Source organism: Oryx dammah, unplaced genomic scaffold (assembly GCF_014754425.2).
Source record: "Oryx dammah isolate SB20612 unplaced genomic scaffold, SCBI_Odam_1.1 HiC_scaffold_7, whole genome shotgun sequence".
NCBI classification, from domain to species: Eukaryota; Metazoa; Chordata; class Mammalia; order Artiodactyla; family Bovidae; genus Oryx; species Oryx dammah.
The window spans coordinates 25,906,378-25,933,266 of NW_024070191.1; the positions used below are offsets into that span (position 1 = coordinate 25,906,378).

A 26,889-nucleotide genomic window follows, 5' to 3' on the forward strand; every position below is an offset into this window, starting at 1 on the left:
AGGGGCATCGCCCGCGGCGCCCACCGCCGCCGCCGCCCCTCCAGCGGCCGCTGCGGGGGCCGCCGCCGCTCTCCCGGCACCGGCCCGACGCCCGCCGGGGAGGAGGGGAGGGGGCGGGGAGGGGGGCGGCGGGAGGCGGGCAGTGGACCCCGCCTCCTCCAGCACAGCCCGCTGAAGCGAAGATCGGGTCTCGGGCTCTCCTCTGTGGCCCGCTTTGACGGAAGCCCAGCGCGTGGGACTGGGGAGTGAGCGTGAGGTGACCGGACAGGTGTGAAGATGGAGACGAGAACCCGGCTGAGGCGAGGCTGTTCTGACTTCTCCAGGTACCGCTGAGATGTAGGACTCGGGCGGCCCACCGGCTCCCGCGCGGAGACTACACTTCCCGTAGTGCTTAGCGGCGGGGAGGCCCCTCCGCGCATGCGCGCCGCGTAGCCAGCCGGGCTAGGGTGGGAGGGGCTGCAGCTCGGCGCTATGGGAGCGGAGGACTTGGGGGCGTGGCGGAGCCCGGACGGAGGGGTGGGCAAGGTCCGTGTCCCAGGAGTGACGCGTTTTTGCGTGCGCCGTGATCCTCCTGCGTGGGCTCCGCAGCGCGGGAATGAGGTCTGTTGAATCGGTATCGAACCCCCATACCTGGTTCGAGGCTGTGGTGTTGGGTCGCTGCACAGGTCATCCAGCTGATGGACGAGTCCCGTTGAACTGGCTCATCTCAGGGTAACGTGTCCCTCCAACCTTGCTTCAGGCTCCAGGCCCTGGGGTATCTTTCTAGCCTTCTCCGACCTGGAGGTTCTCAGTTCCACAGAGTAGGTCTCTGGGCTTTGGGTGGGAGGTTCCTTAGGGATGGACATTTTCGTTCTCCTTTTCCGCCTCCCTTTTGTGTAATGTAACAAATCATGTTGGATTTTTGAATTCAAAATATTCAGTCTTTATTTTTTTTTTTCCTGGTTAAAATTGAGTTGTTTTCTGGTTATGTGTCAGTATGTAAATATTCTCCCTACAGAAGCGGATATTAACATCCTTAAGATGCTAACTTAGTAGTGTATTAAGTCAGAGTACTTAGGCATGTTAATTTTTAGGGAGTTGAAGTCTATGGGTAGGGCATTAGATTTTCATGCTATTGAACAGTGATCTCCCCCTTCTTAATTACACAGATATTTACCGAGCGCCGCTCTAGGTCCATCAGTGAACAAAACAAACACAAATCGCTCTGTTTTGGGAAGTTTGGATTTTGGAGAGAGATAGGCTGTAAGTCAAATGCCTGGTATGTCAGAAAGTGAAAATTCCGTGGAGAATAATAAAGGAAAGAGAGATGAGGAGTGTGGATGAGGGTAGGGAACTGAAATTTTACTGTAAGGTGGTCAGGCAAGGCGTGGGGGAGAATGTAATTTTTTTGAATTAGTGTTTATTGGAGTATAGTAGCTTTGCAATGTTGTGTTAGTTTCTACTGTACAGCAAAGTGAATCGGCTACACATACATATACCCTCTCTTTTTGGACTTCCTTCCCATTTAGGTCACCACAGGGTACTGAGTAGAGTTCTTCCTGCTGTATGGTAGGTTCTCAGTAGTTATCTATTTTATACATAGTATCAGTAGTATATTTGTGTTAATCCCAGTCTCGCAGTTAATCCCCTCCTTGTCCCCACTTTAGTGTCCATACGCTTGTTCTTTGCATTATGTTTCTGTTTCTGTTTTGCAAATAAGATCATCTATGCCGTTTGAAGAGGAACTAAAAACCTCTTGATGAAAGTGAAGGAGGAGGGTGAAAAAATTGGCTTAAAGCTCAACGTTCAGAAAACGAAGATCATGGCATCTGGTCCCATCACTTCATGGGAAATAAATGGGGAAACAGTGGAAACAGTGTCAGACTTTATTTTTTGGGGCACTGCAGATAGTGACTGCAGCATTGAAATTAAAAGACGCTTACTCCTTGGAAGGAAAGTTATGACCACCCTAGACAGCATATTCAAAAGCAGAGATATTACTTTGCCAACAAAGGTATATCTAGTCAAGGCTATGGTTTTTCCAGTAGTCGGACTGTGAGAGTTGGACTGTGAAGAAGGCTGAGCGCCGAATAATTGATGCTTTTGAACTGTGGTGTTGGAGAAGACTCTTGATAGTCCCTTGGACTGCAAGGAGATCCAACCAGTCCATTCTAAAGGAGATCAGTCCTGATGCTAAAGCTGAAACTCCAGTACTTTGGCCGCCTCACGCGAAGAGTTGACTCACTGGAAAAGACCCTGATGCTGGGAAGGATTGGGGGCAGGAGGAGAAGGGGACGACAGGATGAGATGGCTGGATGGCATCACCGACTCGATGGACGTGAGTCTGAGTGAACTCCGGGAGTTGGTGATGGACAGGGAGGCCTGTTGTGCAGCGATTCATGGGGTCACAAAGTCAGACACAACTGAGCGACTGAACTGAACTGAATGCCATTTTTCTAGATTCCACATATATGCGTTAATATATGATATTTGTTTTTCTCTTTCTGACTTACTTCACTCTTTGTTAGTGTTAGTTGCTCAGTCGTGTCCCACTCTTTGCGACCGCACGGACTGTGGCCTGCCAGGCTCCTCTGTGCATGGGATTCTCCAGGCAAGAATACTGGAGTGGGTAGCCATTCCCTTCTCCAGGGGATCTTCCTTACCCAGGGATCAAACCCGGGTCTCCTGCATTGCAGGAGGATTCTTTATCCTCTTTGCCACCTGGGTAATATTTGAGTAAAGAGCTGAAGGAAGTGAGAGAGCTAGTTTTGTGGCTATCTGAGGTAAACGAAAGTACAAAGGCCCTGAGGGAGCCTGCTTGGTGTATTTGAAGAGCAGAACTCTATAACTGGTTAATTAAGCAACAACTTTCCATTGCCCTTCTGTCCAGCCCCAGGTAACCTCTCATATGCTCACTCTCTATGAATTTGTTTATTCTAGGTAGTATATACAAGTGGAATCATATTTGTTTTTTTGCATCTGACTTATTTCATTTGTCATAATGTTCTCAAGGTTCATCCACATCGTACCATGTATTAGAACTTAATTTCTTTTTATGGCTGAATGTGTTTCCGTTGTGTGTACATACTATATTTTGTTTATCCATTCATCTGTTGACAGACAGTTGGGTTTTCCCCCCTTTTGGTTATTGTGAGTAATGATGCGCTGAACATTGGCTTACAAGGATCTACTTGAGTCCCTGTTTCCAGTTCCTGTTTCTTTTGGGTCTGTACCTAGGAGTGGACTTGCTGGATCATATGATAATTATCTGTTTAGCTTTTTGAGGAACTGTTTTCTATAGTGGCAGAACCATTTTACCTATGAATTTTTTTTTTTTTTTTTCGCTATGCTTGGTGACTCGCGAGATTTTAGTCAGCAGTTAAAGAGATGAGTCCTAATCACTGCTACTAGGGAACTCTCAATTCCGTATGAATTTGAGGATTACCTTTTCCATTTCTGCAAAAAAAGGCCTTTGGAATTTTGATAGAGATTGTGTTGAATCTGTAGATAGAAAGTCTTTCTTTCCATGAACACAGGTGGTATTCCATTTGTTGTGGTAGAACTTGTCTTCTTTGTGAATGAAATGTCTTCTTTAATTGGCAGTAATGTTTTGTAGGTTTTGATGTACAGGTTTTTCATTTCACCTCCTGGGTATTTTATTTTTTTAGATGCGATTGTGAACGAGATTGCTTTTTAACTTTCCCCTCAGATTGCTCATTGCTGTTGTCTAGAAACTCAGCTGATTTTTGTGTCTTGATCATGTACCCTGTCACTTTGCTGAATTTGCTTATTAGATTTAGTAGGTTTCTTCGGGATTTTTTTTTTTTTATAGACACAGTCATGTCATCTGTGAATAGAGTTTTACTTCTTTCCAATTTATTGCCTTTTATTTCTTATTTATATCTAATTTCTCTGGGGCTAGATATTTCAGTACTCTGTTCAATAGCATTGGTGGAAGGAGTATCTTTGTCTTGATCTTGATTTTAGGGGAAAAGATCTTCAGTCTTTTACCGTTGAGTATGATGTTAACTGCATTTCTCATAAGTGCCCTTTATTGTGTGGAGGAAATTCCCTTCTCTCCCAAGTTTTCTGACTTTATATCATGAAAGAGTATTTGATTTTGTCAAATGCCCATGTCAGTTGAGATGGTCAGGTGTATTTCCTTCATTCTGTAAAAGTTACATATTACATTGATTGATTGTCTTATATTGAGCCATCTTTACATTCCTGGGATAAATCTCACTTGGTTATGGTATATAATTCTTTAAATTGAAACATTTTTTAACAGAATCACTCTGACTTCTGTTTTGAGAAGACAGTGGAGGTGACGGAAGTTAAGAGGTAATGTGGCTTGAACCAGGGTTTTTCTGTGCAGGTGGTCAAAGATGAGAAATGCCTCCTTTATCTTATGTCAAGTTTCTATATTTACATGGCTCTGTTTCTGAACATGATATATTTTGTTCCATTGATTTATATCTATTTTTATACCAATTGCACACTATTTTAATTTCTGTCTTTGTGTACTGCTTATGTTTAATAGAGGAATTCCCTGGGGCTTCCTTTGTGGCTCAGCTGGTAAAGAATCCTCCTGCAGTGTGGGAGACCTGGGTTCAATACCTGGGTTGAGAAGGTCCCCTGGAGAAGGGAAAGGCTCCCCACACCAGTATTCTGGCCTGGAGAATTCCATGGACTATACAGCCCATGGGGTCGCAAAGAATTGGACAGGACTGAGTGACTTTCCCTTTCCCTGGTGGCTCAGACTGGAGAGAGTCTGCCTGCAACGTGGGAGACCCAGGTTCGATCCCTGGGTTGGGAAGATCCCCTGGAGAAGGAAATGGCAACCCACTCCAGTATTCTTGCCTGGAAAATCCCATGGATGGAGGAGCCTGATGGGCTACAGTCCACACGGTCTCAAAGAGTTGGAGACGACTGAGCGACTTCACTTTAGGAGTTCTCAAACTTTTTTTTATGTTTAATAGAGTGAATTTTTCTTTATTGGTCTTATTTTCTCAAAAAATACATTTTTTTGAACGCTCTTGACTATTTTCTTCTCTCAGTGAACTTTAATATAAGCTTGTGTGGTTTGATGAAAAATCCTGCTGACATCTTTTCTTGCTGTTGCTTCTGGAGTGTATTGATTTACTTAAAGTTTTGAGTCTTAACTGTCCAGGAACTCGGTATGTCTTCTCTAGACCTTTTTTGATGTTTTACTAAGCTTGCCTAGTTGTCTTTAAAATGGGTCTTAGGTAGTTTAAGTTTATTCCTTGGCAGATTGTCATTTTTGCTGTTATTAAGTTTAGATATAAATTATACTTTTAAATTGATTCTTGCTCATACATAGGTCAGTCCCTTCATTTGGATATGCCTATCTTGACTCTGGTCATCTCTGGAGTATTTCAGTCTTTTAATCAAATTGATAAAGTTTTATAAAATCAAATTACCTCAAAGTGGTACTGGGGGACAAGTATTTCAGAGACTTTAGCCCTTTGATAGGAGTTAAGCTTACCTCTTGTGAAAACTGGTTAGTAATAGCAGTCCAGGTGCTACCCCTGCCTTAAAATGATCATCATCAGCATTTTTATTATCATCAACACCATCATTATTCTGCACTACTTCCCTTAGGGATCATATAGGTTTACCCTGTATCCTCCTTCACCTGCAGAGCAGTCAGCTTCTTTTAAAGGTGATTTGCTTTCTTTTTTGATAAATGTTTTATATATGGGAGGATCAAAAAAGAGGATGGTTTTGGAATAATTTCTTCACTGGGAAATAAGTGATTAGAATAATTTCACATTGTCTCCCAATAAGTGGAACCAGTGACCTTCCCTTCCTTCCCTTCAAGCCTTTGCTTCTTTCAAACTCCAGTGTCTTGTCTGAATTTTATGATCTTCCACCGTTAGTCTGATAGGCTAGCTTTTCAGGGCAGGGCGGAGATTCACCTTCTCTTTAGGTCCCTCTGAGGCCAAGAAGGTAGAGTTGTGGGATCTCCCTAGTGTATTGTGGGAATAGGAGAGGCCATTAGGGAAAATATCAAAGGTTTGTTGCGTCTTCTCATTTTGAGCTGTAGTGTGAGATATCACCTGTGGGCACGTGATCTACTTTAGCTATTCATTCTTGAAGTGAGGGTACTGGAGTGCGGTGGAAAGATCACTGGACTAGAAGATAACTTTTGCCTTCTGTACCATCACAGAATTGCTCATTTTTCCTTTTACTCACTTTATATGAACTTTCCCTGTGTGAAGAAGTTAATCTGAAGTTCTTGGCATTGGATAAACTTATGGTTGCTTTCAGAATTTTATATTAATTTTCTAATTTCTTTTTTACTCTGTCTCTATTTTTACCTTTTGCTCTTCCTTCCACACTTAAATTGGTCTTACTGTAAAATACTGCGTTTTTCTTTCTGTCTGAAAACCCTGCATTTCAGCCCAACGCAGAGCTGTGCACCCTAAAGTTCAATATCACCCCCGCTTATTTAAGTTCTAATTTTCTGTTACATTGCTTTTTAATGTTATTTTAATTCTTATTTTGATTTAAAGAAGATATGAAGCTCTGTTTATGAAATTTTGAAACTTTTGGTACTGTATACTTTGTGTGGCTAATATATATGTGTGTTTGTCTGGGGCTAGTATTTTTATCCTTATAATTTATTTTTATTTAAGATAAGGGTTTAAAGAAAAGAATTGGCCACATACTCTTATTTTCAATTATATTTGTGTGTTAGTTACAACACAAGCACAGAAAACTTGATTCAAACAGGCTTAACAAATAAGGAGACTTATTTTTAAAATGGACCTTGATGGCTAGGGGAGGACTGACTTGAAGACTAGTTTAGTGCACTGACTGTAGCTTCATTTCTTACCTTTTCCATCTCCTGTGTGTTGGCTTCATCCTCCCGCTAATTTCCATCACCGTGGCAAATTGGCTGTTGAAGGCCCAGGCTTCCCATTCTCAAACAAGACATCTCTTGTGGTACTTTCATATAAGAAAATAAAATATTATTCTCAGAAGCCCCATAAACATCTCTTGTGTCTCATTGGTCTGTCTTAGGTTGCAGTTTTTATTCTTAACCCAAAGCTAGGAGAATGCCTTGAGTCCAGGCCTGAGTTTCTGAATCATTGTAACTGGGGGGAATGGGATTTATTTTAGATCAGTTGGATTTTCCATGGGAGCTGGCAGTTGGGGGCAGCTTCCTTGAAGCACATTGGCTTTGCGAATAAGTGGTCATTATCTGAGTTAAATTTACAGCACTGTGCCAAAGGTGCAGGGTGGAATGGATGCTGGGTAGCCAACCGTCAATGTCCTTTTGATAATGAGTCTTGTAAAATTTCATCTCAGCCCATATGAAGTGACAGGGAAAAATAAAAAGAAAAAATAGGCAGCCTCAGAAAGTTTTAAATTGACTTACCTGAAAACTTTCTCTGCAGTTTCCCAGTTTATAGTGGCTGATTTTAGCTGACTGGCTATAGCTACTTACAGAACAGAGGAAATTCATTAAAAATAATGAATTATTCAGTTGGATAGTGAAATTCAGTTATAAAGCACTTCGCTGTGCCATGGACTCAGTTCAGGTCAAGTCATGTTCCTGGTTTATGGGCAGTGCGGCTTCTCACAATGACACAGCATTATTCTTTTTCCCCTGTTGCTAGCATTTTAATGACATTTTATTGTATTTATTTGGTTCTATTTATACTTTATTTCAGTTGACTTTATTAACACAAGTTTTAACTTAAACTTTAAAAATATAAATTATATATAACATGATGTTTGACAGGTATGAATATTTAGTAGATACCTATAAAGAAATAGGTCTCTCAAAAGAAAAATTTTAAATTGCTGTGATTTACTGTAGCTGAAGGAAATGCTAATGGTGGTTTTATTTAGTGTTTGTAGTTTGTTTGCCTGGGTTATTTGGAGGGAAATTAAGATTCAATAGATTAATGAAAGCCTCTTTAATTAGGGAATTTAATGAGGGCTTTTTCATGGATGCCATGGTTCTTTTTCCTCTGCCCCTTCCTATTCTTATTAGTGCACTGAAAAGTAGAAAAGAATTCTCAAAAACAATACAGAAGGATACCTTATAAGTTATATCCTCTCCGGTAATTATAGATCGTGCATGCTTGTGTAGAAATATGTGTGTACATGTGTCTCTATAGGGACTTCCCAGGTGGCTCAGTGCTACGAGAATGTGCCTGCCAGTGCAGGAGACACAGGTTCATTCCCTGGATCGGCAAGATTCCCTGGAGAAGGAAATGGCAACCAACTTCTGTATTCTTGCCTGGGAAACTCCATAGACAGAGGAGCCTGGCAGGCTGCAGTCCTTGGGGTTGCAAAAGAGTTGGACACGACTAAAACAACAGTGTGTCTCTATATGTATCTGTGTGTATATATATATGTAATTTATTATTGTTAGTCTCTCTGTCGTGTCTGACTCAGTGTCTAATTTGGACATTGATAACCAGAGCGAATTGCTGAATCATTTAAGCTGCTTTGGTTTTCTATTATGTATAACAAGGATGACTATACTTGTATATAAATCTTTCTGGAGAATGCTGGTTATTTTTGTAAGATTAATTTTTAAAAATGTAACTATAGGTAAAATGGTGTGAGAAGTAGAGAAGTATTTTGAGTGGAAATCCTAGTATTGTGTAAAGAAATTTCCTTGGTCTACCTTCATGAAGATGGCTTATCTTTCATTTACCCTAGGCTCTATTTAGACATTAATTTTCACACTAGACCATCAAACTAGTCCTTTTAATGATTTGACTATTGAAGCATTTGATTGATGCTGATAGTTAATGGACTGGAAGAACTGAGCTCGTGCCCCCTCTGGGTTCATTGTTTTTAGTCCCAGTTTTACAGATGAGAAGGTAAATGACGGGCTATGTGGGTGCTGCTCGAGTCATTGCGGAATCCATAGGGTGAAGTAATGCGCCAGGCCAGTGTGAGTTGATAAAGAGTCAGAAATGGGGAGAAAAGGAGACGTGCTCCAGTCTTCAGATAACTTCCCTCCTACTCTACCCTGATTAAGTACGTGTCCCAGACTACAACCCTCTCTCCTGTTTTGGCATATTCCTGCTGCTTCTCAACTACTCATTCTGTAGTGTACCTCCAAAAATGTACCCAAGTGTTTCACTCAAAGAATGTTTTATAAAGGGATACTGACTCTTAACATTTCGAGAGATACTCACACCAGCTGCTGGTATTGATTTGTCTACAGCCGAGGTTAGAATTAAGAGGCCTACAGGAAACTGGGTCTTGGAAATTGGTATCAAATGGGAGATTGAGTAGCACATCCATTTCTTTTGGAAAATTGGAAGGTCTGGCAAAACTGGGACCATACTGACCATTGGCAAGATTTAGCTGAAGCCAGGTTAGTGCCTTCCAGTTTGTGCTGCAGCATAATGATATGGGTTATGGGTAATGCACAATTTTGATGGTTGCATATTTTTTATAATTTTCAAACAAAAAAGCTTTTTATAAGGCAAACATTCAAAGATTTGCAATAGGTTAAATTATGTTTGAGCATTCTTTATGTAGATCGTTTTGTAAACTACTTGAGATCTATAACGTGTATAGTTATGCACAGTAAACTTGGTTGAAAAGGGCTGTGTTGTGGCTGTATCCTTCTGTCTTAACTGTTAAATAATTTCCTATCTGTTAATCACTTTAATTGGGTATGTGTATGTTATTTACTCATTGGGAAAGTTATATGTGTTCTTTGAATTTTCTTTCCTAATTCTCATAGTTTTACTGGAAACATAGAAAAGAGCATTAGTTATTATTACTATTATTAATTGATTGAACATATGCAACTCAATTGATTTAATAAAATATGTCTTTGTATCTTCAGAAACTCATTTAAAAATATATTTGATTACCCTGAAGTATTTTTTGTTTACTTTAAAATTTTTTAATTATTAAAATAAATGAAAATAAGTATTTCAGTACACTTAGTTTTTGTTTAATCTCCTTAATTAAAAAAAATTGTTTTTTTGGATAGGACTTGTTTAGAAATGTTCATAAGAATACAGACAGGCTAAACAACAGAAAACTTTTCCTGAGGAATTAAAGACCTGTAGTATTTTAAGTACTTTATATGCAAATAGATTTAATTTCCTTAGTTACTTACTTTCCCAGTTTTGATGTGTAAGACTGATTAAAGCTGGAATGTCATCCAGTTTATGAGCTGAACATAATAGTAAATATTTATTAATCAATAACTAAGTAGTAAAGGATTATCTCAGAATTGGATTTGGTATTCCCAGAATTCTTCACTTTTCAGCCTAAATCAAATGGAGTAGGGGTGTCAGGCAGAATATTCTGATACCTTTTCATAAAACATATATTTTACTAAACAAAAGATCTGAACGTTTGAAAGTGTCTGTGAGCAAAAAATAAGAACAAATTTAAGAGACTGATAAAAGAAATAATCAGATTGAACTCAAGAAGCTAGTTACAGGATTGAACAGTTAATAGAACCCAGATTACCTCACTAGTTTGCTAAATCTGCTTTTTTCCCTCCTGCCTATATGGAATACTATGTTTGGGACCAGTGAGGCAAAGGAAGTAAAAAAGTTGCCATTTTTCAGTTATCTTTTAGAAGATATGTTGAAGGTTTATGCTGAAGACAACATTAGAAGAAGATTAATGAAAAAAGTGTTCATTGCAGTTATGAATTCGTAAATACTTGGCAGTGGTCCTCAGCAGGCTTTATAGAATCTTTGAAAAATGCCTGGAAGGACATTATTTGCTTGGCACAGAAGTTCCAGAACCAACTGGAGATGAAAAATGAAGTGAAAAATGAATATTTTGAAACATATGAGAAATTATAGAAACTGGAAATGTGGGGCTGGTAACAATAGGAACATAGAAAGGCTTTATGTTAAGTTCAACGTAAAAAACCTGATATTCCTAGTTATATGTTGTTTTATTCACAGAGAATCTCTTGTATATTAAAATTTACCTGTAGTTCTGAATTCTCCATTAAATGATGTCGTAAGAACGGTGAATCTACTGAAATCCAAGCGGCTACAATGCCATCCTTTCAGCTTTAGGTGAAGAAATCTGATTAGCTATTTCATTACTGAAATAGGTTGACAGTCCAAAGGAAGATTTATAAGCTAAAGGGAAAAATTTCAAATTATTCTGTGTGAATGACTCTTACTTTGCAGATTTTTTGAAGTCTAATTATTGGCTTCAAAAAATGGTATCCTTAACTGACATTTTGAGCACTTGAATTAACTTAATCATCACTGTAGTGGTCATGTGGAAAATATATTAATGTGTACTGACAAAATTTATGGATTCAGAGTAAAAATTAAGGTTTGGCGGAGTGAAGTTAAAATAACTTTTAGAAGTGATTGTTTAATTGGTGTTATTTGAATCCTAAAGAAGGATTAATATTATTAGAGAAAAGCCAGTGTGTGCCTGATAGAACTTTAGCATTGAAATTCTTGATATAGAAACATTCATTTGTATTTGAAGCTTATTTAACATCATCAGAAGAAATTAACATATTTCTCAGTAGAGGAACAGGAGAAGCATTAAAGACTTCCACCAGGTTTGAAGTTCAATTTAAGGAGATCGAGTTGTTGGAGTGCTGGTTAACAGTGAAAAAGGAGATTTCAGTATGTCAGAGCAAAGCTTCCCCTTTTGTCATTTGCTGCTGCCATTGGTGCTAACAAAGCTTGTTTATGATGGTTGCTCTACAGAGTATTAAGAATATGTTGTTCAAAGATCTAAATCAAGAATTTTGTGTAACCATGCTAAACATAAAACCTAATATACAGAAGTTATTTCTCCTAAATAATTTCAAGTTTGTTATTTTAAAAGTTTGAAAATTTTAATTTTATAAAGAAGGTAGAAGTTTCACAGTATATTTGCATTTCCAGATCCCATTCCCAGCATGCCATGAAAACAGTTTCATTTTCTGAATGTGCCATGAACTTGAAAATGTTGTCCATTTCTGGTGTGGAACTTAATTTATAAATGAATCGGACAATTGAGAGTCATCATGTATTTGAGTAAAATCAACAGATATCAAATCACTTAGCTGAATAGTTGACCCTTGATAAAAAAAGAATTTTCTACACAAAAAGTAACTTAGAGTCCTTGTAAAAATGGATTCAGTGGATTCAATAGAAAATGTATTAAAGAACTGGAAATGGTGTAAAAGGGATATTGGAGGTTAGAGGAATTAAAACATTGTTTCCTAAATAAAGTACTTGTTAGAATTACTGCGGTAAAACAAATGTGGCTGAAAATTAAATTGGTATTGAATGTACTGAAGAACCAATTGGACTTAGGAAGCCTACTTGATATTTCCCGTCTTACAGGACTTAGAGGAGTTGCACTGGTGGGTTCTATGTGCTGGTGAGCTAGAGCTTGAGATTACAGCTCTGGATACCTGTGAATCAAGGTATCCAGACTATATTAAGAAAACTTAATATAGTCTCTTGGTGCTCATTTTGCAGCTTTCTGATGGACCCTAAGAGCTGAGACTGCTGATGATAAATAGAGTTACATGGATAAAGTAAAATAACATTTTACCCAAGGAATTCCACATGAGGAATGTCCAGAATAGGAAACTCCTGTTGAAACAGGTCTTTGAAATAATTAAATCGTAACTTTTACTAAAGAAAGAAATTACAAGCACATTTGGGGAGACTCAACTAGAGTGCAAAGGAACTTTCTGAAATTAATAGTCCAAATCTTAACATTGTAAAAGTTCAGTAAGGCAGATTGTCAAAGGACTTTGAAATGAAAGGGAGAATATTGAGAAGGAAATTAGCATCTTGGAGATCAAGTAGAAGAGATGTCTTGTAACACTGAACAAAGTTAAGGAAGCCATCATCAGGTAGAAAAAAATAGACATTAACAGAAGAAATTCAGGCACGTTTTCACTGGAATGTGAATAAGTGGTATAGAAGGAAAAAAAGAATAGGTTATAGCAATTAATAACTAAACCAGTAATAGGAGTGTATTAGTTTGTTATAGCTGCCGTGATTAAGTACCACCAACTGGAAGACTCAACAGAAATTTAATATTCTGCAGTTTTGGAAGCTGGAAGTTCAAAATCACGTTGTTGGCAGAGTTTTTTTTTTTTTTTCCTCCCTGAGGGCTGTGAGGGAAAGGTCTGCTTCTGGCCTGCCTTTGTGGCTTGTAGATGACTTTTTCCTTACACAATGTGTTTTTCCACATCGTCTTCTATGTATGCATGTCTTGTCTCTGTGTCCAGATTTGCCCTTTTTTATAAAGACATTACTCATTTTGGATTAAGGACGGCTCTAATAACTTTATTTAAATTTGGTTACCTCTGTAATGACCCTGTTTCCAAACAAAGTGGCATTCTGAGGTACTTGGAGATTAGGACCCCAACCTGTCTTATACTGGAGAGGCATACAGTTCAGTCGCTAAGTCATGTCCGACTCTTTGCGACCCCATGAATTGCAGCACGCCAGGCCTCCCTGTCCATCACCAACTCCCGAAGTTCACTCAGACTCACGGCCATCAAGTCAGTGATGCCATCCAGCCATCACATCCTCTGTCATCCCCTTCTCCTCCTGCCCCCAATCCCTCCCAGCACCAGAGTCTTTTCCAATGAGTCAACTCTTCGCATGAGGTGGCCAAGTACTGGAGTTTCAGCTTTAGCCATCATTCCTTCCAAAGAAATCCCAGGGCTGATCTCCTTCAGAATGGACTGGTTGGATCTCCTTGCAGTCCAAGGGACTCTCAAGAGTCTTCTCCAACACCACAGTTCAAAAGCATCAATTCTTCGGCGCTCAGCCTTCTTCACAGTCCAGCTCTCACATCCATACATGACCACAGGAAAAACCATAGCCTTGACTAGACAGACCTTAGTTGGCAAAGTAATGTCTCTGCTTTTGAATATGTTCATCCTATAACAAGAGGCAAATTTTCTTAAGATTGGAATCCTTTCCACGGGCTTTCTGATCCCAAGAAGAATAGAGTGGAGCGCTTTAAAATATAAAAATCCTGTATAAAGTGTCTAAGGCTCCCAGATGGGAAAAATGTTACTCATAATTGAAGAAAGCAGCAGAAAAGCAATGGACTTCTTACTTGTGATGTTAAATGGCAGAAGACTGTAAGAGAACGTCTACAAACTGCTGAGAGACTGTTAGATGCTCCGTCAACACATCATTCTCTTATCTGTCTGAAAAAATAGGTTTTTATATATGCAAGGGATCAGCGCTTATCCCCTACATATTCTACCTGAGGAAAGCAATTGAAAAGAACCTCTCAGCAAACAATTGAATTCAGAACAGAGATCCAGGATAGGGCAGGATGAATTGAAAAGGAAACCGTAGTAAGCAATATAAACACTTACATATCCTGGTGGCTCAGAGGTTAAAGTGTCTGCCTGCAATGCGGGAGACCTGGGTTCAATCCCTGGATCGGGAAGATCCCCTGGAGAAGGAAATGGCACCCCACTCCAGTATTCTTGCCTGGAGAATCTCATGGATGGAGGAGCCTGGTGGGCTACAGTCCACAGGGTTGCAAAGAGTTGGACCCGACTGAGCGACTTCAGTTCAGTTCAAACATTAAAATGGATGATGAAATTTGTAACAAAAATGTTCAGAAAACAGTAAGGATTCTTGAAATAGAAAAGTAGTACTAGAAAGCCAACAGGCTGTAATAGCCAAAACTATCAGCAAAAGACAGTGGTTAAGGGTGGGGAAGTAACTGTATCAGCAAAAGACAGTGGTTAAGGGTGGGGAAGTCAAAACATTCTAAGAGTTTTCCCTTACTGGATGGAGAGACAGTGTAAATGTCAGGTCTTGATGGGGAAGGGATATAGTTTTATTATTTTGCCCAGAGAGTGGAGTAATAGTAGGATGTGTAAAAAGTGAAGTTTTAACACTGACAATGGTAAAAAAGAGTATGAATGGTAACTTCACCCAGTTGGAGAAAATGGACGAAGAGTAAGAGGAAACCGAAGAGAGGAAGATAAATATTAACCAAAAATGAAAGGGAAAGCACAAGTTCTTATACTAACTTTGAATGAGATGAATCTCCTGTTGAAAGACAGCATGTTCAAGTTGGCGCTGTTCAAAACCAAAACCAGAAAAGTGAACCACAACAAAAATCCCAGGTGTATGTTGTTTAAAGCCAGCCTTTAAAGAAGTGGTAAAGGTGAAAAGCGGTACATAGTGGTGGATAGATAGGTGAGATTATTCTAGAAAAGTCCAAACCAAAGCAAATCAAAATACATTATTGATTTTAAAGAGGAACTTGGGATCCTTTAATGGCTCAAATAAGAAATGATAAGATTTGATTTTGGAAAACCATGTGTGAACATTGTTCATAATCAACAAGGTAACAGCTCAATATGTAGTTTAAAAATTCTATTATTCAGTGACTTAGATCCTTTCCAAGAATAACCTTTATCTGATCAATGATTAAAAGCTGCATGTATGCAGAAGAATTTCTCTACTGTGAATTATTCTCCAACTTTCCTTTTCTGTGTGCTTTTTATCTGGCCCAAGATATAAGTATGAATAAGTTTGATAAAAATGTTAGGTTTGTAAACACGTTTATTTTCAAATTCTTAACCTGGAGGCATCTAGACAGAATTTTCTGTGCAAAAAAGAGTATGTACGTTAAAGATTAGACATTTTAAATTAAAATGATTTCAGTCATATAGCTGGCTGTAGGGAAGAGGTACTGAGGTTTATTTCTGTTCTGGCAGTGTGAATAATTACTTACAGAATTACAAGATTTTATAGCTGTTTTAATAGAGTTGTTTATTATTTGCAGAAAACAATTTTCTGGCAGTTTTGCAAATGATCTACTCTGTATATAGCAAAACTTGTTTTCCAGTTTAATAAAAATGTTTTTAAGATTAAGAATAGACTCTTTTCCTATGTGTGTTGTGTGTATATACACATACTTCGGGATTAGCTTTTGACTTTCCTGTTAAGGGCTTTGGATTTGTGGCAAATCAGTTCAGTTCAGTCACTCAGTTGTGTCCGACTCTTTGTGACTCCATGGACTGCAGCATGCCAGGCTTCCCTGTCCATCACCAACTCCTGGAGCCTACTCAAACTCATGTCCATTGAGTCAGTGATGCCATCCAACTATCTCATCCTCTGTCATCCCCTTCTCCCACCTTCAGTCTTTCCCAGCATCAGGGTCTTTTCCAGTGAGTCAGCTCTTTGTATCCGGTGGCCAAAGTATTGGAGTTTCAGCTTCAGCATCAGTCCTTCCAATAAGTATTCAGGACTGATTTCCTTTAAGATTGACTGGTTGAATCTTCTTGCAATCCAAGGGACTCTCAAGAAAGGTAACTCTCAAGAGTCTTCTCCAACACCACAGTTCAAAAGCATCAATTCTTCAGTGCTGAGCTTTCTTTACAGTCCAACTCTCACCTCCATACATGGCAACTGGAAAAACCATAGCTTTGACTAGATAGACCTTTGATGGCAAAGTAATGTCTCTGGTTTTTAATATGCTGTCTAGGTTGGTCATAACATTTCTTCCAAGGAGCAAGTGTCTTTTAATTTCATGGCTGCAGTCACCATCTGCAATGATTTTAGAGTCCTCCCCCACAAATAAAGTCTGTCACAGTTTCCATTGTTTCCCCCTTTCTTTGCCATGAAGTGATGAGACCAGATGCCATGGCTTAGTTTTTTGAATATTGGGTTTTAAGCCAACCTTTTCACACTCCTTTCATTTTTATCAAGAGGCTCTTTAGTTCTTCTTCACTTTCTGCCATGAGGGTGGTGTCATCTGCGTATCTGAGATTATTGATATTTCTCCCTGCAGTCTTGATTCCATCTTGTGCTTGATCCAGCCTGGCATTTTGCATGATGTACTCTGCATATAAGTTAAATAAGCAGGGTGATAATATGCAGTGTTGATGTGCTCCTTTCCCAATTTGGAACCATTCTGTTCTATGTCCGGTTCTAACTGTTGCTTCTACACTTGCATACAGATTTCTCAGGAGGCAGGTAAGATGGGCTGGTATTCCCATCTCTTGAAGAATTTTCCAGTTTGTTGTGATCCACACAGTCAATAAAGCAGAAGTAGATGTTTTTCTGGAACTCTTTTTCTTTTTCAGTGATACATTGGATGTTGGCAATTTGATCTCTGGTTCCTCTGCCTTTTCTAAATCCAGTTGGAACATCTCGAAGTTCTTGGTTCACATACTGTTGAAGCTTCACTTAAAGAGTTTTGAGCATTATTTTACTAGCATGTGAGATGAGTGCAATTGTGCGGTAGTTTGAACATTCTTTGGCATTGCCTTTCTTTGGGGTTGGAAAGTAAACTGACCTTTTCTAATCCTGTGGCCACTGCTGAGTTTTCCAAATTTGCTGGCATATTAAGTGCAGTACTTTCACAGCATCATGTTTTAGGATTTGAAATAAATATAAGCTTATTAATAACCATTAATATTTATAAATTGCCTTGCAGTGTGTCAGTCTGTCAGTTCACTTCAGTCACTCAGTTGTGTCCGACCCTTTGCAACCCCGTGGACTGCAGCACTCCAGGCCTCCCTGTCCATCACCAACTCCCAGAGTTTACTCAAACTCATGTTGGTGATGCCATCCACCTATCTCATCCTCTGTCGTCCCCTTCTCCCACCTTCAATCTTTCCCAGCATCAGGGTCTTTTCCAGTGAGTCAGTTGTTTGCAACAGGGGGCCAGAGTATTGGAGTTTCAGCTTCAGCGTCAGTCCTTCCAATGAGTATTTAGGACTGATTTCCTTTAGGATTGACTGGTTGGAGCTCCTTGCAGTCCATGGGACTCTCAAGAGTCTTCTCCCACCCCACAGTTCAAAAGCATCAATTCTTTGGTGCTGAGCTTTCTTTATAGACCAACTCTCACACCCATACATGACACTGGAAAAACTGTAGCTTTGACTTGACGGACTTTTGATGGCAAAGTAATGTCTCTGGCTTTTAATATGCTGTCTAGGTTGGTCATAACTTTTCTTTCAAGGAGCAAGCCTCTTTTCATTTCATGGTTGCAGTCACCATCTGCAGTGATTTTGGAGCTCCAAAAAATAGTCTGTCACTGTTTTCATCGTTTTAGCATCTGTTTGCCATGAAGTGATCAGACTGGATGCCATGATCTTAGTTTTTTGAATGTTGAGTTTTAAGCCAACTTTTTCACTCTCTTCTTTTACTTTCATCAGGAGGCTCTTTATTTCTTCTTCACTCTCTTCCATAAGAGTGGTGTCATCTGCATATCTGAGGTTATTGATATTTATCCTGTCAATCTTGATTCCAGCTTGTGTTTCATCCAGCATATATTTTATCTTACAACATATAATACAGGTGGTAGTGCTAACATTCGAGTTGTTAGTTGATTGACTGAATCATAGATCTTCCCCAATGCCAGACTTCACTAATGACTCAAAGAGTACAGGCAAGCACGAAGTGCAGATGGAATATTATTTTCTTTTTGTTTTTTGGAGGATCCGCAAACTCTCACACACAGATTCCAGAAATGTCCTTTTCTTCTGCATTAGTACATGTTATGGTTTTGGATTAGCAGAATAGTTTTGAGCAGTTAAAAAAAAATTGCACGAAGGAAGTTGTCTTCGTTTTGGAACTCTTCTGTTTTATATTATCTTAATTGTACAGCTTGCTGACTACCTCCCATTTTCCAGACATAAATTAATAAATGCATCATTCCAAGCTTATTTATGAGAAGCAATCTAGATAGGTTAGTTATAGCTGGCTAACAACATTTTCTAGATAGATGCTCTTTGGTATTTTTTGGCTAGTAGATACCATTGATAGGTGAGCCCTGGTGGCTGAGTGGTTGAGGTCTTTCATTCCCACTTCCTCAATAGAGTGAGTGCGTTACCTTCTACTACTGTTAAGTGTTTCCTTCTCAAGGTATAAGAGTGAGTTTGTTCTGTATGACAGATTTGTTTGCCAAAGTAATCTTTAAAATTTTTCTTTCATACATTATTAGTGTTATCAGTTTTGGGGGTTTATGCTTGGGAAAATGAGAACTTAATGGATACTTGCTGGATGCTGTTTAATTTCAGTGTTTATAATATCAATAGGGATGACAAGTTAACCCATATTCATAAATAGTTGCTTTGATTATTTTATGTTAATATCATCTTTCATCATAAGAATCTTCAGGTATATATTAAAATCTGCTGTGCATTTACTAGAAATTTGAGATGTCAGGAAGTAAGGTTGGGGTTTGAAGAGCTTTATTAAGAACTTAAGCCCACTTCAGTTTATTGTGTAAAGTGACATGAGGAGATGGCTCTGTTTTACCTTTAACAGAGTATGTCATAGTGTTCCTAGTCTTTGTATTTCTGTAACCATTCTTGAAGTGCAGTTTACGTTGAGGAGAGCCCTCAAAGCTCATAACAGATTTTTTAAAAAATACTCGCAACGAAACTAGAGAGACTAGTTCACTTGATAGGTCAAGAGTGTAATAAAAATCCTTAATATAGAAAAGCTTTTCTGTCTTTTCAGGTAGATTTGTGAACAATTTAACAGTTTGGTGAGTTTATTTAGATCTTAGGAAATATGATAAGAAAATTCAAGTTATCAGAAATGTATAGAAATTTATACACCCAGAGATTCTCATTGTGAATGAGAGAAAGATTATTTTTTGAAGTGCTCAAAGTCAGAGAATAATAGAATTTTGAAACTGCTAGAAGCTTAGAATTTAGAACTCTATTAAACTGCCTCATTTTTTTTTAAAAAGAAGAAATACTAAATGAATGGCTTGTAGAGCTAGCATGTTGTTCTTTTGCGATTCTGGCTCTTACATCCTGTATTTGGGCCCAGATGCCATAGCTTACTTTAAATGTGTGTGTTTGGCTCCTCAGTCATGTTGATTGGTCTGTCTGTGGATTTTCTTACAAAGACTGGGTTTATTCACAGAATAATTGTTCTTTGGGTTTTGCAACTAGGACCTTTTAAAGATGAGTGAACAAATGTTGGAAAGAGGACAGCAGCGGAAACTTCCTGAATGGATGTCTATGCAGAAGAGCTATACAGTAGAAGGAAAAAAGGTATGCAGTTCATCAGTAATTCTTTCAGATGGAAAATTTAATGTATATTTGACTGTAAACTGAGTTCATTCTCACACTTATAAACTTCAAGCCATTATTTACTTTTAGAGTTGTTGTGAATGAACCAGAATCTAGTCGTTGGATGGATGAGTGGGATTAAATTTTAATTGGATTTACAGTATAAGAATTCTTATTCTGTTTTCTCTTTTTATCTAGTTCACATGGCTGGCCTTGCCAATTTGTTCCATTTCAGATTGTAATTTAGACAGTATTTATTTTTGTGAATTTTTTTATGGTCAAGTGAATTTTAAGCCCCGATAGATTTAAGCTTCACCAACCAGTCTTCAGCATTTTAAGGCAACATTATTGCATCTAGAATACTAATCTAATTGCAGAAAAGCATTAACAAAATAAATGCTTTTATGAAAATAGGGTAGAAGTTTGCAAGTAAATTTGTTAGAAAAATAATTTTAGCTTCATCTTTGTTAAATTGTCCATATGACTCATTAGTCTTAAAGCTTTAGTTGATAAAACTTAGAGGTATAATTTGCCATATTTCAGTGAATTTTATTATTTCAATGAACATTTATTACTTAATGTGACTTTTATTTGTGCCTTTTTGGAATTTTGTTTAACTCAAGGCATCTGTTCAGAAGAGTGTTTTGGAAGATCACCTGCCCTTCTTAGAATTCACTGGATCCATTGTGTACAGTTATGAAGCTAATGATTGTTCTTTGCTCTCAGAGGATATTAGGTAAAGATTTAAATTTCCAACTTTCATTTGACTATAAGCCTTAGACTATAAGCCTTATAGTAGTATTTGTAAGTGTACTGAGTTTTATAGTGGAGGTGTGTTTAGTACATAGTTATACATGTAAAACATCACTAATTCTACTTTTTAAATAAAAACTTAAAATTTCTGAATTAAATATGTAATGTCCCTGTTTGTTCATTCATAAACCTTTGTATTACTTTAGCTAATTTTTAATCTTTTCAATATGTAAGATATTGTATATAGAATACTGAACACACCAGTTTAGGAAAAACATGCAAAAGTTATTCAACCTCTAAAACGTCTGTTTCTATTTCATTAAAAATACCAAATTGTAATATTGAATAGTGACTGTGACCGTCTCTGTTGCATTTAATTGGCAACAATTATAGCAAATGATCCTTTAAAAGAACTTTAAAAATGATTATTCATATTTTTTAGTTTGCCAAATTAGTTTTCTGTAATAATCCAGTCTAAGGCTCTTCAGGCATTAGAAGATCCGTTCAAATCTTTGACATTACTATACTTGTCCTTTTTTTTTTTTTAATTACTGTTTACACATTGGACCTCCCTGGTGTCTCAGATGGTAAAGAATCTACCTGTAATGTGGGAGACCTGGGTTCAATCCCTGGGTTGGAAAGATCCCCTGGAGAAGGGAATGGCTTCCCACTCCAGTATTCTTGCCTGGAGAATCCCCATGGACAGTGGAGCCTGGTGGACTACCATCCATGGGGTTGCAGAGTCAGACATGACTGAGTTTAGGACTCAAGCGATAGCACACATTGGCTTGAGAGAAGCACAAGTAAGTTAAGCTGTTTATTAATGGTCTCCTGATAGATATATTATAGAAAGAGCGGTCAGTTGAGCTCACTTCCACTATAGTTCATTGGTTTCTTTTGGGTCTCATCAAATAGAACTAAGTTTGTCTTACAGAGAAAATAAAATCTGTTGTTTATGATTATGTATTAACTCTACCATTTTACCTTTAACAATGCTATAGTATGTCCTATCTGTAGGTAATAAGCCTAAGTGTCTTGAAGGGTGTAGTCATGATGAATTGTGTTTTATGGAAGGTAAGCAAGTAGTTTGGGTTTGGTTTTTTTTTGCTCACCTCATTCCAGGTTTTCAGCAATTTGATTATGATGTGCCTTTGTGTACTGTGGTTTGTGTTTGTCTTGCTTGGGTGTTCAGTGAGCTTTTTGGATCTGTAGATTTATAGTTTCATCATGTTTGAATAATTTCTTCAAATGTGTTTTCTCTCACATCCTGTTTTTCTCTTCTGCCACGCTGTATGTGTGTAGGTTACATTGCTTAATTCAGCGACTGTGTTCTTGGTCATGAGGCTCTTTGTCTTTAAAATTTTTGATTCTTTTTATTCTCTGTGCTTGGGCTCTGTCTGCAAGTTCCCTTGTTTTTTTATTCTGTAGTATCTGATCAGCTGTTATGCCATCCTGTGAATTTAAAATCTTGTTGTATTTTTCATGTCTGGAAGCTCTATTTGTTTCTTTATAAAAATACCTTCTATTTTAGCTCTTACCATATTCGTATTCATAAAAAGCAGAGACATTACTTTGCCAGCAGAGGTCCATCTAGTCCAGGCTATGGTTTTTCCAGTAGTCATGTGTGGAGGTGAGAGTTGGACTATAAAGAAAGCTGAGCACCGAAGAATTGATGCTTTTGAACTGTGGTGTTGGAGAAGACTCTTGAGAGTCTTTTGGACTGCAAAGAGATCCAACCAGTCCTTCCTAAAGGAGATCAGTCCTGAGTGTTCATTGGAAGGACTGATGTTGAAGCTGAAACTCCAATACTTTGGCCACCTGATGCGAAGAGCTGATCCACTGGAAAAAACCCTGATGCTGGGAAAGATTGAGTGCAGGAGAAGAAGAGGAGGACAGAGGATGAGGTGGTTGGATGACATCACTGACTCAATGGACATGAGTTTGGGTGAACTGTGGGAGTTGGTGATGGACAGGGAGGCCTGGTGTGCTGCGGTCCATGGCGTCACAAAGAGTTAGACACGACTGAGCAACTGAACTGAACTGATATTCATATTTTCTTTAAGTCTTTGAACATATTCAGCATATTTATAATAGCTGTGTTAATATACTCTTCTGTTAATTCCATTATACTAATTATTTTTCTATTAAATGACTATTATCCTGCTTATAAGTCATGTTTTCCTGTTTCTTTTCTCATGACTGACAGTTTTTGATTAGATGTTATGATCTTACCTGGTTGAATGTTAGATTTTGTTGTCTTCCTTCAAAGAAAGGAGCTTTGCTGTGTTGGGCAGTAAAGTCACCTGAAAATCAGTTTTACACTTTGAGGCTTAGTTTTAACTTTTTTCAGCCAGATGTCAGTAGCCTTTATTCTGGGCATGATTTCGTCAGTAATGAGTGTGACCTTTCTGGAGTCTTTGCTGACTGCACCAGGTGATCAAAACAAACCTCTCTACTCCAGTTTTGCAGAACTCAATGCCTCTTACCTCTGTGTAAGCCGTAGGAGTTGTCCAGATTGCAGTTCCCTGGTTTTACTTTGTCCAGCCTCATAGTTTCTCTCTGTGCTTGCATGTCCTTTCCTGCTTAGCTCCCTCCTCCCCAGGACTCTGCCCACACCTTCCAGCTGCTTCCCCTCTCTGGCTCTGAACTCTGTCCTCCCAATTCAGTGCTCTGCTTTGGACTCTCCTTCCTCTTCTGTTGTCCCGAATGTTCCAGGTGGAAACCTGGGGCAGCATTTGGGCTTACACTTGATTTCCTCCCCTCAGAGAGCACAGTCCTGTAGCGCCTGTTGTCCAGTGTCTGGAAACTCTTATTTATGCATTTTGTTTAATCTTCTCTATTTGTTCATGGGAGAAAGTTATGACTGATCAGTGTTATTTCATCTTAGCCCAAAACAGAGGTTGAGTTTTTTAAAATTTATGAAATAGGTTTTTCACTTTTAAAAACTATGAAGCAGGCAAATATAAGCAATAATTTAACACGCACCCATAGTCCTTCCACTAACTTTGTCAAACTTTAATCTTCCTTTTCTTCAAATCTTTATTAAGAGAAAACAATAAAATACAGCTAGCTGAAGCCTCATGTGTGCTCTTTCTGATTCTCTTTTGCAGTCCTCTGAGCTAACTTCTATCGTGAGTTCAGTGTTTAGTATTCCCTGACATATTTTCTATAATTTTCATAATTTAGTGTCCCCCTCAATATCATATAATATTACTTTGCCCATTAAGAAACTTTAAAAATAATGCTATCAAACTCTGTGTATTCTTCCACTTGTCTTTTTCACTCAACACTTTATATTCTTGTGAATTTTTCTTTTTGGTTTGGTATGTGAAGTTCTATTTAAACTTTTATATAGTATTACGTTGTCTCAGTATATCATAATTTATTCACTCTCTTGTTGATGGAAATGTAGTGCTTCCATTTTTGCTAGTCGGAATAGTATTGCAATGAACATTCTTAAATATTTCTAATTATGCACATATAAGTTTCATATATTTATGAGAAAATCTTGTCAGGTCATACAGTTCATACATCTTTAGCTAGCTATCGTCAGAGTTTTTTCCAAGAGGATTATCAGTTTAAAAATTCAGTATGTTAGTGGTCCCACTGGCAGTTTTCTTTATCAGCATTCAGTATTGTGGAGTTTTAATTTTTGTTAGTCAGATAGATGTGAAATTGTAAAGGTTCAATTTACACTTCTCTGACTTCAGAGGAGATTTTGTATCTTCATATATATATTTGAAGGTATTGGCCATTTGGATTTCCTTTGGGGAATTATGTGTTCATTTGGTCAGTCATATCTGACTCTCTATGACCCCATGGACAGTAGCCCACCAGGCTTCTCTGTCTATGGAATTTTCCAGGCCAGAATAGTGGAGCAGGTTGCTGTTTGCTACTCCAGGGCATGGTCTTCCCAACCCAGGGATTGAACCCCCATCTCTCGCGTTTCCTGCATTGGCAGTCAGATTCTTTTCCACTGGACCACCTGGGAAACCCTCCTTTGGGGAATTACCTGTTCATATTTCCCCCCCTTTTTAAAAACTGGATTATTTATCTTTTTTGTATTGACTTTTCAAGGAATTTTTTAGTATTGGGTTGGTGAAAAAGTTCATTTGGGTTTTTCTGTAACATCTTGTGGAAAAACCAGAATGAACTGTTTGGCTAACCCAATATTTTCTGACTATTCATTATCAGTTGTATGTATTATGATATCCTCTACAGTCTGTGGCTTGTATTTAACATGTTGAATGATGTCTTCAATGATGCAGAAATTAGAATTTTAATTAAATAATTTATTTTATTTGCCCCCCTTTAGCATGAGTCTCTCTGATGGAGATGTGGTAGGATTTGACATCGAGTGGCCACCAGTGTACAAGAAAGGGACACTGGGCAGAGTGGCCCTCATTCAGCTGTGTGTGTCAGAGAGCAAGTGCTACTTGTTTCATATTTCTTCTATGTTAGGTTGGTATCTCTTGTATCTGTTTCATTTTTATATGGTAGATAATTGTATTATGTCAACTTTGTCCACATGAAATTAAGCTCTTGAATTAATGGGTGCCTCTCTCATCACCTTATATTTAAGTATTTATATTTTAATTTATATTTTATATTTATATTTTATTCACTCATATCCCTGTTTTATTTAATTTTCATGTCATATCTGTCAGTCAGTGATATTATTCCTGTTTCACAGGGTAGAGAACTGAAGTGTAGAGGGGCTAAATGTTAGTGATAATACAGTTATTAGCATGTAAATTAGCTGTTCTTCTTATCATTTATCAGTCAGGACTTCTTGCTTTAGGTGGAAAAAAAAAAAAGCTCTCAAAAACAGTCAAGGTAAGTGTTGGTTTCTGAATTTAAGCTTAACCACAAATTTAAATATAAACATAGAGTGTGTATGAAGAACATAAATCTGTCATGTTTAATAGAACCTATGGAAATAAATATTATATATTATTATATAAATATTAATATAAAAAATTATAGTTTTCCCTCAGGGGCTAAAAATGTTGCTTGAAAATGAAGCAATTAAAAAGGCAGGTGTGGGAATTGAACAAGATCAGTGGAAACTTATACGTGACTTTGATATCAAGTTGAAGAGTATTGTGGAGCTGACAGATGTTGCCAATGAAAAGGTAGATATAACACATATATGATTTTCAGAATAAAAACAAAATAAATTCGTGTTTTACAGAATGTCCCTTCTGTGTGTTAGATTTTTTTTTTTTTTGAGAGAATATTTTAAGCTATGTCATGTTTTTATAAAAAAAGAAGTCCCTAGTGCATGTCTTGTAATGAAAACTTTCAGTTCTAATCAGTTGCCTTAGCAGATAGTTTCTTGAAGCACCCTCTCCCATGTTTGGTACTGTTACTTTGTTTTATATATTTGCAAATTTAATTATTATATTTAAAGTTTCTCTTTTTAACCCATCTATATCAATATCCCCCCTGTTTTTTTTTTTGATGTGAACATAACGCAGCTCTTGTGGTATGATCCTCTTAGTGGAAGTGTGACCATCATTTCCATGGCCCATGTTTCACATATTTTATTAATGTAGTCATTTAAGTTACATTCTCACACTAGCCAAGTGTTCATTTGGCTGAAAAGTAGGAAAATCACCAACCTATTCAACTTTTGTCCGTGAATGATACTTTGACAGTCCAAGAATTTTAATACCTACCTTGAGGAAATGATAGAATTACATTCTTGTAAGATAGACTGCAAATGAGGTTTTTAGTGACTGGAAATCTACTAAGGACTATCTCTACCTTATATTTTGGTGTAACATTTTCAACTTTATGTGTGACATGGTCGTTTGGTATCAGTTAGAAATATCTAAGAATAAAAGGAAAGAAATAACTTTTGCTGAGTTGATTTTTCCATTATTTTTAGCTGAAATGTATAGAGACCTGGAGCCTCAATGGTTTGGTTAAATACCTCTTTGGTAAACAGCTTCTGAAAGACCGGTCTATCCGCTGTAGCAACTGGAGTAAGTTTCCCCTCACTGAGGACCAGAAAGTGTATGCAGCCACTGATGCTTATGTATGTACCAAAGATCTTTTTCAAAAATTAATTTTTATTAGAATATAGTTGCTTTACAGTGTTGTGTTAGTTTCTACTGTATAGC

The 26,889-nt window shown here is 37.9% G+C and overlaps 1 protein-coding gene across 3 annotated transcripts in view; it reads left to right on the forward strand.

Moving 5' to 3' along the window:
- The first annotated feature begins 499 nt into the window (after positions 1–499).
- WRN (WRN RecQ like helicase) overlaps positions 500–26,889 on the forward strand; it is a 114,391-nt gene continuing 88,001 nt past the window's right edge. For 2 of the 3 annotated variants that reach the window (XM_040242905.1, XM_040242906.1), the window contains exons 1-6: positions 500–711; positions 19,889–19,990; positions 20,632–20,744; positions 25,077–25,222; positions 25,748–25,896; positions 26,655–26,804. In XM_040242905.1, coding sequence (XP_040098839.1) covers positions 19,901–19,990; positions 20,632–20,744; positions 25,077–25,222; positions 25,748–25,896; positions 26,655–26,804 — 648 coding nt within the window. In that variant the 5' untranslated portion in view covers positions 500–711; positions 19,889–19,900. Of the gene's footprint in view, positions 712–19,888; positions 19,991–20,631; positions 20,745–25,076; positions 25,223–25,747; positions 25,897–26,654; positions 26,805–26,889 lie in introns of those variants that run through there. The other variant, XM_040242907.1, reaches the window with a different exon arrangement.